The sequence below is a fragment of the Suillus fuscotomentosus genome, assembly GCF_016647785.1.
Source record: "Suillus fuscotomentosus strain FC203 chromosome Unknown F5891scaffold_8, whole genome shotgun sequence".
NCBI lineage: Eukaryota > Fungi > Basidiomycota > Agaricomycetes > Boletales > Suillaceae > Suillus > Suillus fuscotomentosus.
Window position 1 is genome coordinate 653,141 of NW_024539520.1, and position 15,567 is coordinate 668,707.

At 46.2% G+C, this 15,567-nt stretch overlaps 7 protein-coding genes across 7 annotated transcripts; 2 read left to right on the top strand and 5 right to left on the bottom strand.

The window, feature by feature from the left end:
- Positions 1–533: 533 nt before the first annotated feature.
- F5891DRAFT_889847 (uncharacterized protein) lies at positions 534–1,776 on the top strand (the record flags this gene model as incomplete). Its single annotated transcript, XM_041373268.1, has 3 exons — positions 534–905; positions 1,059–1,241; positions 1,369–1,776. Coding segments are annotated over 3 exons (963 nt in total), but the record flags the coding sequence as incomplete, so codon positions are not given.
- A 4,781-nt stretch (positions 1,777–6,557) lies between these two features.
- On the bottom strand, positions 6,558–7,365 carry F5891DRAFT_1170584 (uncharacterized protein; the record flags this gene model as incomplete). Its single annotated transcript, XM_041365515.1, has 3 exons — positions 6,558–6,851; positions 6,908–7,215; positions 7,329–7,365. The coding sequence occupies 3 exons, from the start codon at positions 7,363–7,365 to the stop codon at positions 6,687–6,689; spliced, it is 510 nt and encodes a 169-aa protein (XP_041230607.1). The 3' UTR covers positions 6,558–6,686.
- A 933-nt stretch (positions 7,366–8,298) lies between these two features.
- On the bottom strand, positions 8,299–10,480 carry F5891DRAFT_1183702 (uncharacterized protein; the record flags this gene model as incomplete). Its single annotated transcript, XM_041366337.1, has 9 exons — positions 8,299–8,349; positions 8,394–8,420; positions 8,475–8,574; positions 8,632–8,859; positions 8,909–9,202; positions 9,303–9,381; positions 9,429–10,063; positions 10,121–10,224; positions 10,295–10,480. 9 exons carry the CDS (start codon positions 10,478–10,480, stop codon positions 8,299–8,301), a joined length of 1,704 nt encoding a protein of 567 aa, XP_041230608.1.
- Positions 10,481–10,647: 167 nt separating this feature from the next.
- On the top strand, positions 10,648–11,219 carry F5891DRAFT_1183703 (uncharacterized protein; the record flags this gene model as incomplete). The annotated part of the gene is made up of 3 exons (XM_041366338.1): positions 10,648–10,770; positions 10,826–11,016; positions 11,078–11,219. The coding sequence occupies 3 exons, from the start codon at positions 10,648–10,650 to the stop codon at positions 11,217–11,219; spliced, it is 456 nt and encodes a 151-aa protein (XP_041230609.1).
- A 358-nt stretch (positions 11,220–11,577) lies between these two features.
- F5891DRAFT_922696 (uncharacterized protein) lies at positions 11,578–12,064 on the bottom strand (the record flags this gene model as incomplete). Its single annotated transcript, XM_041373813.1, has 2 exons — positions 11,578–11,904; positions 11,963–12,064. Coding segments are annotated over 2 exons (429 nt in total), but the record flags the coding sequence as incomplete, so codon positions are not given.
- A 1,740-nt stretch (positions 12,065–13,804) lies between these two features.
- On the bottom strand, positions 13,805–14,203 carry F5891DRAFT_922501 (uncharacterized protein; the record flags this gene model as incomplete). Its single annotated transcript, XM_041373808.1, is given in 2 exon segments — positions 13,805–13,988; positions 14,007–14,203. Coding segments are annotated over 2 exon segments (381 nt in total), but the record flags the coding sequence as incomplete, so codon positions are not given.
- A 64-nt stretch (positions 14,204–14,267) lies between these two features.
- F5891DRAFT_1183705 (uncharacterized protein) lies at positions 14,268–14,879 on the bottom strand (the record flags this gene model as incomplete). Its single annotated transcript, XM_041366339.1, has 2 exons — positions 14,268–14,468; positions 14,517–14,879. 2 exons carry the CDS (start codon positions 14,877–14,879, stop codon positions 14,268–14,270), a joined length of 564 nt encoding a protein of 187 aa, XP_041230612.1.
- Positions 14,880–15,567: the final 688 nt, after the last annotated feature.

Consider the following 15,567-nt stretch of genomic DNA (forward strand, 5'->3'; position numbering starts at 1 on the left):
ATCAGCTATCAGTGTCTTATCGTCTGATAAATCTGTAGCTTGGGGAAATTCTGTCACTTTGTAAAGCTCATGCAGACTTTTCGACGCTGTGCAAGAACTGATCTTTGGTTTATAGATCATCACATGCCTCACCTGCGTTGTCAGTGGAGATCAGAGCATCTTATGGGCTTGGTCGAATGCTTGGCAGTGGTGAGGTCGTTGGGAGACTTTCAATGTCATGGGACGAGCTACTCAATCATGGACATGAGCCATTTGGTGAGTGATTCGCTTCTTATTCATGCACATAGACTAATGTCCTGTAGATTCAGCCTTCCCACTTGTGCGTGGTGTTCACCCTTCCATCGAGTTGCAGGCCGCTATCGTACATGCTGGCGACGATCAAGACGACGCACTGTTTGGTGTGAGTGGCGCTGGTATCTGTCCTTTAGCTTTTGCTGACAGAACGCAAACTGCACTCCCTCGTAGACTGCAAGATTGCTCGAGACACAGATGCGGGCCACATACAATTTACGGCATACATGACGAGCAAGACAGTCTCGCACCTGAACAACGTTGTAGAGCATTTTCAGTTGGTTCTGGACCAGCGTCCAGTTAGCCATCCAGATCATGCAACGGCTCTCACCAACCTCGCGTGGGCCCGCCTCTTGGGCTACATCCGAAATGATCTCAAAGACATCGATGCCACCACTTCCCTCTTCCGCGACGCCCTTGCATTGCGTCCGCAGCACCATCTCGATCATCCCTTATCTCTATATAATCTTACCGAAGCACTGACTTGGCACTACATCAAGAAACGTACTGCTGCCGACATCCACGAAGCCGCCCAACACTATCATAAACTACTGCCTCTCTGTCCAGAGGACACCTACCTTCCTAACATCGCGGCAGGCAATGGCGTCAATTATGTGATCGACGAATGCAACGATCTTCCAACAGACACATCAATGAAGGCATCCACCTTCGAAGAGTCGTCCTAGAGCTCTGTCCTCTGGGCCATCAACTCCGTCCCAGAGCCCTCAATGAGCTTGATCATCGATGCTGCCGTGCTGATCAATCAGCACTGCAGTATTGATGATCTTGACACGAGCATACAACTTGGTCGTAAGGCCGTGTCTCTGTGCCTCGAGGTACATGCTGACCGTGATACCTACCTGAACAACTTGGCCTCTTCACTCACGTCACGCTTCCATCATCAAGGCAAACCTAATGACCTCAATGAGGCTATCCCTTTGCATGAAGAGGTGCTGCACTGCTGGGCACCAATATCGCGTTTACTCATTAAACATCCTAGGGCTTGCCCTCATCGCCCGTTTCAACAAACGTGGCGACATTGATGACATCACCTGAGCTATCAGCCTCTATCGCGAGGCACTGACGTTGCACCCACCTAGGCATCCATGTCATGACACCACGCTCAACAACCTTGCCGCCGCGCTCGACACTAGATATCGCAAATCGCACGTTAGTGAGGACCTTAACGAGGCTATTGGTTTGTATCGCGAATCCATTCGGTTAAGAAGGCTTGACCTTCCACAGCGCCATGTAACTCTTCACAATTTGAGCTCGGTGCTCTGTTCTCGTTTCACGCAAACTCAGAAGAATGAAGATGTCGAGGAGGACATTACTCTTTGCCAACAGTCATTGTCAGCTTTGTCTTCACTGCACCAGGACAGGTATTTCAGCTACATGAGGCTGCAGGAAGCCTATTTGTCTCGTTACCGGATTCTACACGACCTTGCTGATTTGTCACTCGCTGTAGAGAACTTCAGACTAGCATCAGGACATGCCACACAAGGCTTTCCGGAATGTATCAATGCAGCTTTGCGGTGGGTTAACCTGCCAGACGCATCACCTTCGCTTTTTGGCCCAATGCTTAAGTTAACCGAAGCAATGTTGAAGTACGTGAGGAGGATGTCGAGGGCCTTGCCGCATGATCAACAAAGCCCGCAATCACCAATCCGCCTATCCAGTGGTCCGTATCAGACGTCCACAACTCATTCATATACTACACAATGCCATCATTCAATTTCGATGTTTAACCTCCCATTCTTGACTCATGCCAACTGGCTTACATGCGCGCACTACTGTCCGTGCCTGCGCTCATGAAGCCTGAAAAAGCATGATACCTATATATGCTACAAGACGGCTACACCATATTACAAAGTCAATATCCCACAGTGCTTCCGATACGACGAGAGGTGGGTCACGAATTGTCCTCAAAGATGAGAAGCAGGAGCAAATAGAAACTTGTATATGACGTTCTGGCGACATCGCCTATAAACATCTCTCGCTCTTCGACTTTCCCGTTCTGGGCGCTGCTTTCCTTCGTTGGTACAGTAGAGAAATCCAGGACATTGGTTGAAGCATTGTCGATGTCAAGACCTATAGTAAACGAATCGAATAAATACTGCGACGAAAATATCGCCTAAACCTACGTTTCCTTGACATATATTTTGTGACACTAAATAACTACTTGAGCACCACAACGAGGCTCGGAATAGAAACAAAACAAAAATAAATAAATTCCCGTGCTCCCTGCAAGCACTAGACGTCGACAATGGTTTGCGTCAACTTCACCGAGCATTACACACTACTGCCGGTCAATATATGCACACGCTCTTGGAAGGCGATTGAGGTCATGCCGGTTGCTGCGTCGGAGTCAGCCACGAGTTTAGCGTGATATTCTCGGACGCCAAGGATCAGGCGTGGTCCTAGCACGAACATCTGCACGACCTCCAAAATCTGAGACATGCCAGACAAAGTCTGATCTTCTAGGAGATATTGGCTCTATATAAATGATAGATCGTGGTCACATGTAGAGGTGAGTGAAAGATTAACATACCCTTGATGATGTTTGAAAGAATTCAATGATGAGCTGGAAGCAAGAGACAGCAACAAAGCTATCATGTCCAACCCTTCAGTGGAAACAAGGACAATAATCACAATACGTAATTACCTCGCAAAGTAAAGCACATGAGTTTTCATCAACACCGTAAAACAGTCCCCGATAATCCCTCCTGCCGCTCGTAATCGCAGTTCACGGAAGTGTTTTACCGCAATCCAGACTGCGAGACATAGTGTGAGTACCTCCCAAACAATGCAGAGTATCCAAGTAACAGAATCCAGGACTAGGATATCTCCTGAAGAGCCAATTGTGCACTGGTAGGTGCCGGAGAGAATGAGTTCCTCTGGTATCTATCAATGAGCCCTATGCACGTTCGTTTTCATTTAGAATTCAGCGTACCTCCTGAAGTATGCATCGTTGACATTACGATTGCCACTCCATCAAAAGTGTCGATCGCCAGGCAGGTGACAACGAGAAATATCAGTATCTTTCTGGATTGTTGATACATGGCATGCAACCGAGTGATGATGATGACTTGTAACATGTTTCAGTCATTCCAATATCACTAAGGTCTCGCAAGTGCAAAGCTCACCCCACAGCATCATAAATACCACAACACCCGTCCAATTGAATATAGTGTACATCATCCAGCCTGACAAATCGGATCAGTGACCAGGCTCAGGTAGCACACAACTCCAAACAGACTCACATCTTTGGTAGTATAGCGTGGAAGCCATTAGTGGACTGAGAAGTCAGTAAAGAATCACACCCACTGCTGCAGTCAATCTGAGGAGAATGGCAGACATCTATACAGAAGGCTCACTGTATCTGTCAGCGAGATGGTCGGAACATTGCCTGAATGTCGTTGGTCAGAAGAAGAGAAAACAGTGAATGTACTAAGGAGACATACCAACCATGAACAGACTGATTATAAGAGATAGACGATTAGCACAACGTCAAATATTTAGTCTTCCGAACATACGCAGCAGATAGGATTCCAAGGTAGCGCACCTAGGATACTTTCAAGTCAGCACAAAATGGCAACTAGCCTACGACAAACAAGCTACATACACTGAGATACATCACTGTCATGAGCGACCACCGTTGTCTCTGTAATCAAGTGTACTTTCACGCATGTTCCTTTGACATGAGACTGTACTCACCCAGACCAATTCGACCTACAAAAGTATTATTAGCAAGACGGGTTCCGGTGATAGTATTGACATACCTCTTGTCCAAATGTTAGTGCTGAAAAACTCTTGTAAGCTATCAGAACTCCTTTAATGTTATCATGCTCACCACAATCATATGTTACTGCAACGAAGGCGGCAACTGCAAAACCGTAGTCAAGCTCAGATTGAGACATCAGCTTCGACATCTGACTGCTCTCCACGAACCTGCAAAATAACTGGAAAAACGACACGCATTGATGGTCGGCCACCAAGTGGGATCATTGGAAACTATGGCCATATTGGTGGAGAATGGGTGTGGATGAGAGACGAACTTGGTAGACGTATGGTGATAGCATATAACCACCATCCAGCGCTTGGATCACCAAAATGAGGTTGAAAGATAATGACTATCCCTGCCTTGATCGACCAAAGATCCAGGGACTCAACGTAAATGTTGGACATGAAACATTTCGACGAGGGAACCTTTTACATAACATCGTAAAAGATAGCAATTGTATCGGCATGCCAAGACCAGATCAAAGATAGACCACGACAAATAGTAGGGGAGCAAACACATAACTCACATCCTACCCGTGTATAAGTACATATCTCAATGCCTCCTATCCCTTCTCCTCCCCCTCGGGCCATCTGTCGCTTCGTGCGCACCTTCTTTCTCTCTGGCTCGGCTATCGGGCTTTTGTATCATCAGGTTGCCAAGAATGATTAGTGCAGAATCTTCGATCCGCATCGCACATCAGGGTGAACGATATTTAAAAGAGGTTTATATGTTGTACAAAATGTGAAAAAAATATTTGATATTTAAACTAACATAAAGATGGGTGCACAACTTCAAATTTTGGTGGTGTTTTGTGTGTCATCCAAAATATCAAATATTCACGACCATATTCCCACAGACAATATGTCAACAAATATAATAAATATAATCAGATTTTCCATGTCTGCTTCAATTTAAAGTTTGCTTCTTACATAAAACTTTGGAGAAAACTTGAAGTTTTGCCAAAGCTTGACATTTAAATCGAGTTTTAATGTCATGTCATCTGTAAAACTTCAAATTTTCTCCAAAGTTTTACATGGAAATTGAACTTTAAGTTGAAGCAGACATGAAAAATCTGATTATATTTCTTATGTTTGTTGACATATTGTCTGTGGGAATATGGTTGTGAATATTTGATATTTTGGATTACACACAAAACACCACCAAAATTTGAAGTCGTGCACCCATCTTTATGTTAGTTTAAATATTAAATATTGTCTTCACATTTTGTACAACATATAAACCTCTTTTAAATATCGTTCACCCCGATGTGTCGTGGAGTGCGGACATCAGTTTGCGCAGCCAGAGATAGCCTAGTTGGGAATCGCTGATTGATAGATACAATGACATTCCTAGATTCAAACAGCGCTGAGAGAAGACATGAAAAAAGAAGACTCGGGCGCGCTGATTACTGCATGAAGCCTGATTTGTTGTGCATGGGCTTATTTCGTAAAAGTTGATGGACGAGCCTCACTGTAGCGTTGGCTTTTGTGTGCAATAACTTGAAGTGCCGGTATGTTGGCACAGATTGGCACGTCATTAGAAAAGAACGAGTTAAGAGAGTATAGCTCCATTACTACAACCGGGATCCAGAAGCTTTCAACTTATGCTATAAAAGATTGATGATCTGAACGCCGTTCAGCCGAGTTCCTACTATTACAGGAGTGAGAACGATATTACAGTAAGGGCAGTGACACTCTGATGTAAACGCACGCTATGCTTAATCCATCGTGTATCTTGTATGCTGTTAGGATGGAAGGTAGCGAATAAATAACTGGCATTGTTTCTTGTATGGGGTTGTAAATGATACTGTGTTGGGTTTGTGCAAGAGCGCTGAGCCTAGTTTCGCCGTCAATCATCCATTGGAAACCTGTTCAGTATGCTCCGCGGTCTGGAGGGGCGAACCCAAGAATGAAGAAACTATTTGTGGGGAGGCGAGTTGGCGAGGTTCAGTATCGTGGTAGATTAGTAGATGGGGAAATGGATGCTCTGTAGATGTATGAAGACGAGTAGTTGATGGTATGGTTGGTTGGTGGTCACATGGGATTAGTCGGTAGTCCTCGATGGGAGATTGATTGACTCTCGTCCAATATTTGTGCATCTCGAATATGAGCGTGGTTGAATCCTTGAGCAGCACGTTTGGTGATTGGGAGCGGCGAAGAAGTAAACAAATGATGACTCATCACATAACAGCGAGAAACCGTACCTCTTCGTGCACCCACAGAAGGTATTGTACCTAGCTGTCACTTTGACTCTGACTGTGTTCCCCTCACGCTTCCTGGATTCCTGCCTGCGACAACACCATCATTCAACCTCCCAAATCCCTACCACCGAGATCGACGGATGATCTTGGTGTTCTTCGTCCTCGAGGTGTTAAAGGGTGGGCGTAGCTATTTTGACGCGGTGCTGCCGCGCCTGCCGCGGTCGTGACGCGGCCGTGACGCGGCGTGACGCGCATGTGACGCGGCACTGACGAGCCTTGACGCGGCCACTGACGCGCCATTCCTATACTCTATATTCAACTTCCAGATCAAGTTGGATGAGTTCACGACCATTCTTTTGTTATTTTATTTGCCTCAGAGCCATGTACAACTAGGTATACATAAGCCAATGATTATTTTCTTTTCCTCCCTCTCTGGACCCTTCGAGCCTGTGGAGCACATCGACGTTTAACGGGCGGACATTCTTCGGCCGGCAGAGAAGGAACTACAGCTTCGGATAGCTCGTCTGCAGACTCCAAAGATGTAGCATCAGAGTTATCACTGAATAAGGGGCCGCACTGTCAATCACATAAGTTAGATATCTATCGAACGGAGCAGGTAGTGTCTTCCTCACTTCAAGTTCGCTCTCACTATAATCTCTTGCAGAAACCCATTCATCAGGAATTCCGAGATACACATTCAATCGCCTGTGATGTTGGCCACCATCCAAACCCCACTGCTGGTTGCCTGCAGGTCCTGCTTCTTCGGAATCCTCGAACATCCTTGCTTCTAGTGCGGTCAGACAATCGAGGTCGACGTCAGCCACAAAGCTATTGGTAGGATAGCTTATCATGAGATCAGCCCAAGCCGTGTTCAACAGCATGCTATCGTTCCATTCTTTGTTTCGAGCTTCGATGCGTAATAAAATAAATTTATTATTGCCTATGGACAATTACAGTGTACGACATCTAATTCTGTCAGGATGAAAAGAAACACTGTTAGAATATCAATTATTATGACAGATGTAAAGTAAAATATACCTAAGTTATACGGACAGTGTGACAGTTGAGGTGGTGAGGTTTGACGCGGCATGTGGAGGTGGTGAGGTCTGACGCGGCATGAATGAAGTTTGACGCGGCAGTGACGCGGCGTGACGCGCGGGTGACGCGGCAGTGACGAGGTCTGACGCGGCAGTGACGAGGTTTGACGCGGCGTGACGCGCCTGTGACGCGGCACTGACGCGGCATGGAGGAGGTTTGACGCGGCAACTGACGCGGCACAACTTGTTTGACGCGGCACTGACGCGCATGTGACGCGGCAACTGATGCGGTATGTGCTATGGTTGACGCGGCACTGTAGTAGGCCTTGACGCGGCATAGAGTGTGGATGTTGATATTAGTACAGAGACTGGGAAGATATTTGGGAGAACTTGTCGTGGTGTGAGTAGTGCTTGACGCAGCCTAAACGAGGCTTCTGACATGCCATGGTTGGGGCCCAGTGAAAACGGGCTCTGATGGGAAAGGTCCAGAGATGTTGAGATGTGATTTTTGCGGTGGTCGAAAATAAAAACAGATATGATCATATGTCATTGGCAGTGTGAAACTTATATCACATTGCGAATAAGATGGGGCAAACTCGTAGATGTTCATTTATGTTTTTCTTCATGTGAACATTTTTTGAACATATTTGAACATATGCATTGTCTGTCTCGCAATATCCTCGAATAGTACCATATATGATTGTATATGTGCACACCAGTTGCTTTGCGAATGTGCTCGGATAGGACGACAAATGATATACATTGCACTGGGTATCAATATACTCGAAATGTGATACTAATAGAAAGCAGGAATCGCTGAATGCACTGAAAACACGGCTAGAATGTGTGTAGACAGTATCAAGAAAGCAAAGGGAAATCATAAGAATATGGGAGGAGTCCATGTGAGATAAGTCCGTGTGTGACGAGTCCATGTAAGAGTTTGAAGTCTGCGTGAGGAGTACGAGTTGAGCTGAAATGATCAGGATCTAGTATATCGTTCCATTGTAAGCGGTCTTGTTCCAGGATTTATTAGCAACCTGTGGTAGATTAGACCAAACCTTCAAGCAATACAACTACTTACCAATGACGCTGACTCGTCATCATATGCCTATCGTACCAAACAAATCAAAGCATGCATGCCTGGAATAAAGTAGCGACGCACCTTTCGCTGAGCTGGTGTGAGATCTCCATAGTAAGAACAAAATTCCTTGGTCGTTCCATTTGTCTTCAATGTCTTGAGCCATCGTTGGGCACACAAGTTGCTAAAACAAAAAATCAGCATAGAGATCAATAGACTGTTGTCAGGTAGGGACACTTACCGTCCATTTTTAGTACTGCTTGGACACATCTTACCCTTGGCACCGCTTTTCGTAGATCCCGTTGCAGCCTTTGAAACATTAACATTGTCGGCAATGGGGAGACTAGCGTGATTTTGAGTGGTCGACTCAGAATTAGCACCATTGGGTGCAGAAGGGAGTGGGGGAGGAGCGGGTCCAAGAGGAAGAGGTGGCAACTGAACTTTTGACGCTGCGAGAGCAAGTGCTGCCCTGATGGCAAGTTAGTCAAGAATCTGGTGTAATAACAGTGTCAACTCACAGTGGATTTGCAATTACAACATTGATACATGTTGGTGCATCGATAAGCTTAGAAGGGACATTTTCTTTATCATGCAAGTCCAGGCCCGCCTCAGGAGCAAGCAGTGCAGGAGCAGTTGACAGAAGTTCGGGTGGTGAGTCTGGTGCCAGAGATCCTATTGTTAGAGAGGCTAGTGTCAGAGGGGCCAGTGCTATTGGAGAGGGTCTCGGAGAGTCTGGTGTCGGAGCATCTGGTGTCGGAGAGGTCGGTCCCATCAGAGAGTGTGGAGAGTCTGGTGCTGAAGGGTCTGGTGTCCTGAGAGGTCGGTGCCATCAGAGAGGGTGTTGGAGAGTCTGGTGTCAGAGGGTCTGGTATTGGAGAGGAATGGGAAGGTAGAGGCAAAATCGCCAAAGACTGAGTACTCGGAGTTGATGATGACAGTATATTGGTGGTGGATATCTGTGGTAGAATCATATCAAGAGGCTCTGAATTAACTAGGACATGTTGTCAGTATAACACATAGAAAGAAAAAAAAACTCACCTTTCATCTTCTTTTGAGGGACTTCGGACTTGATGGAGAATTTTGCCTTCTTACGCTTTTTACCGTTTGAGTTTGAGCTTCGTGAGTTACCAGTGTTTCCATTATCGCTTTCGTCGTCGTCGTCGTCCTCATTGCCATGATTCCTCGACTTCCAGTTTCTGTAATCAGTAAGATAGGTTCTATGCCAAGCAGAGTATGATGTACTGGCAAGATACTCCAATTTCCATCCACCATCGGCAAACTTTAGCAAGGGGTAGGCATCCTCCATCAGGGTGTGAATGAGCTTTCGTCCAGAGGCAGATAAAACACCCCATGTCTTCGGGGCGAGTTTGCGATTAGTTAGTTCACACCAACCAGCGCGGAGGGCTTTACGGATACCCTTGACCATAGTTGTGGCAATCGGACCACCATTTTCGTCTTCGAGGTAGCCTAGCTTTCCGCGGTCAGAGAGTCGGCCCATGGAAGTATCGAGCCATTCAATGTAGTCTATCTGGGTCCAAAAATGAATTTTTGGATGTGTTTGAGGCGTGGGGTGATTAGTGTCATTGCTGCCTAGCTGGGCAGAGAATGTAGGATCGAGCGTAAGGGGGTTTCCAGACTGCTGGAGTGCATTGGCAAGCTGTTGAAAATTTGCTCTATAATATATAATTAAATCAAAAGGTTTAGACCAGATAACACAGGACAACACTCACTGCAATGTATCACGCTCAGTAGTCAGCTTGATGACCTGAATCTCCAGTGCCTTGCAGCGATCATGCAAGGCTGTCATTTGCTGATTATCATGCATATATGCGCCCTGAAATGTATTTTGACGAGACAATAAGTGAGCCAAATAAGCATACTGCTCTAGTACTAGTAGTACTCACTTGATGAAATTGATAATTGCATTGCAATGGTGCTGGTGCTGAATCTGTAAATGGGTCACTGGGTGGCATACCTGGAGATAGCCGGGACGGAGTATAAGGCTCGCCCCATCCGAGTCGTCGACTCTGTAAACCAGGGCCGTAGAAATTTCTGTCACTGGAACTTGAGTCGCCTTGAAGTGAAAACATGCTGAATGTTGAGGACAACGCTAACAGAGAATGTATGTATTGACTGAGCCTGATAATATAATTTGGTCCTCCGCTGGAATTCTCCGATAAGATGTTGATTTGTCTAAGTCCCAAGTTAAGTTGGTTACTTTCATATTGCTTTTATTAAATACCCCTGCCTGTTACAAATGCCGTTAGACGTATCCTCTGTCAGCATGCTCGAGGATGTTGCTATCATTGACATTAACAATGTCTCTCCGTCTTGGAATACATACTGCTTTAATCTTAACATTAACACTCCAGGGATGAAGGTATTTTTTTCTCGTGACTCGTATCATCGATGTACATTTTATATATGTTACACAGAAAATTGTCCTTCGATTCAAGGAACCTGTCACTGTCCCTCAGCTTGTCCCAGACACCAAAGACTCAGAGATCCTCTCTTCAGGTGTATCCAAAACAGAGGAAGGCTTGCTCAAGACGGAGGCTAAAGAGGCCAGAATCGAGGGGGGGCCAAAAATCAAATCCGAGGATGATGATTTTGACTGCATTCCTCAGTGTGTTGCTTGCTGTGTATATTTGTGACTGACATCTGAATTTTTAGCACCACTCTCATAGGACTTGTATTGTATCACCATGTCGCACCCTTACCAGACAAGCTCAAAACCCAAACCCGGACCCAACAGATCACTTCGCACCTTGGCAATACATTGTGCGCCCCTTCGATGCAAAGAATATTCCCATCGAGGCCAACAAATGAGATCGTGCTGTGCAGGAATGCAAACGTAAAGAACTTGAAGAGATTGAGATATTCGAGTGTGCTATGAAGCGTCGTAGAGTCTGATGTTTTTGTTGTTGCTTGTGAAGAACTCATTGTGCGATTATTATTGTAGCTCATTGTCGTAATTTCTTGCTCGTTGCTCGATGTCTAGAACTCCAATCATTGTAGATCATTGTCTTTACTTCTTGTTCAACATCTGGAACTCGAATAGAAGCTTTCATTGACGCAGAACTCCCATAATGTATCAATAATGTCAATCTAACAACTACTCGATATTAGCATCTTCATCATCCTCTGCATCATCTCCAAGAGTTTCATGTGAAGCCCCAAAATTTGCGATGTCTAACCCTGGTTTTTCTAGCATGAAAAAGCGGTCCTCGGTAATGCCTGAAGGCAGTCTTGGTTCATGTGGGATCATGGCGACAACGCTCATGATTTCCTTGACATTGACAACAGAGACTTCGTCGAGGAGTGTGCATGAAACGACTGTCTGAGATGAGAGCCGTAAAAGTGGATCATCAGGGGGAGAGTACATTTGAACGACAGCGATGTCAATGAAGTGGTAACTGGCGTTGTCATCCACATCGTCTGTGTCTGGTTCGGCAACTGCTAGTCTCGTATAGTACAGAACTTCCGCAAATCGTATCTGCCTATTGATTAATAGCTGCAAGAAATCAAATTATATTAGAATGTGATGTACGACTGTAGTAAAAAAACTGTACTTTGACATTACGGGACATCCGCGTCTTGTCGAGTGACCTCAGCTTCTCCCTCCAGGCAGAGCGCGCAATTTGGCCGTTTGGTAATAGAAGTCGTGACCATTTTTTGATGCGAGGGAGTGGGTGATTGGGTTCAAGGAACTCAGATATAGCCTGTGCCTCTTCTCCAACAGGGAGCTTTGCATACCTATCTCTCTTTCGAAGCAAAGCATACCCATCTCCTAGATCAGCAGCAGTGTCTGAAAGACGTTTGCAAGGTTCGTTGAGATCAGGCATTGTAGATAGGAGTGTGTTGACCATACACCGTCGTAGTCCCTGCTGCAACAAGTTTGCATATGGTTGAGAAGGTTGCCGGATTTCCTGACCAAGGTTCCCAATGGTACGTTCCATCATCCATTGGGCATAGCAGATCGGGGGGCCCCTTTGAACTGTTTCTGTCACGAGGTGACTGGTCTGGTGGGTACATGGGCGCACAAAATGTAAACGGTCCTCTCTAAGCTGATAATAGAGGGTCTCAAACTCTTGCTCCCAAGTACCAAGGAGAATGAATGTGTCAGCAAGATCTTCTGCTGTGAGACTATGCTGGCTCATAATTTGAAACCCGCGCACGAGCTTGGTGTAATTGAGCCAGTAGGGCTCAGGCAGAATGTTGTAGAGCAGCACAGGACCAAGGCCAAAGGTATATAGGTGAAACTCCCATGTCTTGTAGTCAGTGTTGACCTTCTCGGCGATATTCCGAGGTTTCCGATCAAATGAGCCTGGAAGATATGGCCCTGCGTCCTCCACAGCCTTTCCGTGTGCAATCCAGCCATCTCCATCACACAAGACGGCCCAGTCCCAGGTGTTGATGTTGTCGGTTGGTGCACAGTCCATTGTGCTGCGCCATAGCGCAAGAAGAAGATCACTCAGGTTGCCTGCAAGATGCATTATGTCAGTCGTCATGCATAGCAGAACACCGAGGCAGCGCTGGGGACTGAGACCAAGGATTAATGGGGGTTTCGTTAGTCCAGTGTCTGTCTTCTTGAGTTCGTATTGGCGTTGGCTTGGGGCAGTCATGATAAGCTCAAGATTTTTGGCATAGTCATCAGCACCACCGAGTGGGATGGTGAATACATCTATATCAGCGTGGTCACTTCCTGCGACACAGCGATCACATGGTTTCAGAAGTGCTGGATAGTAATGAGTGCCGCAAGTTTTGCACCTCCCTCTCAGTCCACAATACATGTGACATCTGTTCTTCCCGCTGTGCCCTACCATCCCGTCCCAATACACAAGCCCTGGGCCATCTGCTGTCGTGAAAATGAGATGGAGGTCTGATTTGATGATGTCGTTATGAGAGGCATCCCAGATAGTGAGAGATTCACGTTGGAGTGTGGCGAGATGATGCATTCCAACAACAATAAACGAGTCAACATTTTTAGGTTTATTCGGCCCTGGTATAAAGCCACCAGGGCGAACGTGAACTTTTCTGTAGCGCTTGTCAGGAGACAGATTGAGAACAACCCATATATAAATCCAACAATCAGATGTCTTGCTCTCATACAGCTGCGCACTGTCAAGTGAGACCATCAATACGATGTCATCCCGTTTGATCTCGCCATCAAGCACAGCACCTAGAATATCAAACCCCATGGCTATGTCGACGACAACAGGAACCTCTCCTGTCTGCCTCAGACCATTTAGAACCTCCTGAGTTCGCTCCCAAAGGTATCGCATATGACGTGCACTATCTGGGTCATGATACAGAGCTTGTAGCTGGGGACCAAGCGGGATAGTGACAAATGTCTGCGCTGCAACTTTCGTTCATCCATTACTTGCTCGTAACTTTGCTTGATCCCATCGATATGAGCTGCACATTGGACAGCTCTCCAGATGGGCGAATGGGCTTGTGAATGCTAAACATGACTCTGGGCACATGTCATGATCAATCGATTCAACACCAGTGTGCTGGTGAATAAGCTTCTCGACGTTGTAGAAACTGAGGATCTCTTCAGTACCATTAGCACCCTCAAAATTGCGCATGGTGGCTCTCCGCATTCAATTGTACGCCTCTTGAGAGCCATGTTCAAGTGCTAGGTACATAGAGATGCTCTGGCGCACACCAGGGCTGTCGATAATGATGGGCCCTTGAGGCGGATTCCGCAGTCTATCCAGAACATCATCACTGAGCTTGGCAAGTGGATCATCCAAAGATGCATTCTTGAGTGCCAGAACAAACTCCATAGAGTCCTTCATTTTCTGGAGCACAGCACGCTGTGCTAAGTTGTCAACATCAATGTTTGACTGTGGCCTACGGGCTAGTATCAACTTAATTGGGGGGGGGCTCATGGTCTGGAGGGAGAGGAGGGTCGTCGTCTGGAGGGAGAGGAGGTTCGTCGTCTGGAGGGAGAGGAGGGTCGTTATCTGGAGGGAGAGGAGGTTCGTTGTCTGGAGGGAGAGGAAGTTCATCGTCTGGAGGGAGAGGAGGTTCGTTGTCTGGAGGGAGAGGAAGTTCGTCGTCTGGAGGGATCTTTAAAATGATAATCAGATATTTGTTTGTTTGAATATAAAGACATACCACTTGTTCAGGCTGCACAGTCTTGGCCCGCTTGCGTCGACCTACAAAGTGTTGAGAATCTGCACTCTCACGTGCTCGTTTCGCAAGTTCTCTCAAGGTGGCAGCACGACGAGCACTGTCTGACTCCAGACCACCAGTGCTAGGTGGATGTCTGGAACTGCCTGAGGCTTGTGCAGGAGGATCTGGAATAGTTAGCGCTTCCAATCCAAATGCCTTCACAGTGTGCATCTTCTGCTTTTCTTCTTCAGTGGTTGCCTCATTGAGATGTCGGTACCAGGACGTGTACGAGACTTCGTGAGGCTGCCCGTGATTATACTTAGTGCAGACGCAAAAAAAACGAGCGCCAGCCTGGTCGATATCCATTCTAGTTCTAAGTTAGATAGGCAAATAAGTTATAACCAGATACTAATACATATGATACTCACCTGAAAGCGTAGACAAAACATTGTTTACGACACAACAATGCGAAGGCACAACGTTGCATTATTGTGCGTTGTGATACGAAGTCTGTGTTTGATGTGACCTTACAATGCAAAGTTGTAAAAAGATAACGATAAGCAAAGTGCGATGTAAAGGAGATCTACTAGTACGTAGTATATCACAAAGAAGCACTTTTCAGCACAGTACAAAACAGGTAATTCGTATTTCAACATCTCTGGACCTTTCCCATCAGAGCCCGTTTTCACTGGGGTTGGGGCTTGACGTGGTGGTGCAGGGTATAGAGAGTGGATCAAACTTGGCAGGGTGAGGTCGAAGCTTGACGCAGTGAGACAACATTTGACACTGCATCTGAAAACCAACATAGATGAATGGATTAGAGGTAATGCAACAATATAGGACTGGTAAGCCTTATTAAGCTTGGTGAATATGTGTCTCGCCAAGTTTAATTAGGCTCGGATGTAGTCAAACTCCAACACCAGCATTAAGTCCTGCCCCAAAGGCCCTTTTTACCTTCTATCCCTATCAGCCAGCCCACCCAAAAGAGTAAGTGGTCCTCGGCTATATGTCCTGCCCTCTCTCACTGTCGGCACTGTCCGTAACATCCCCAATT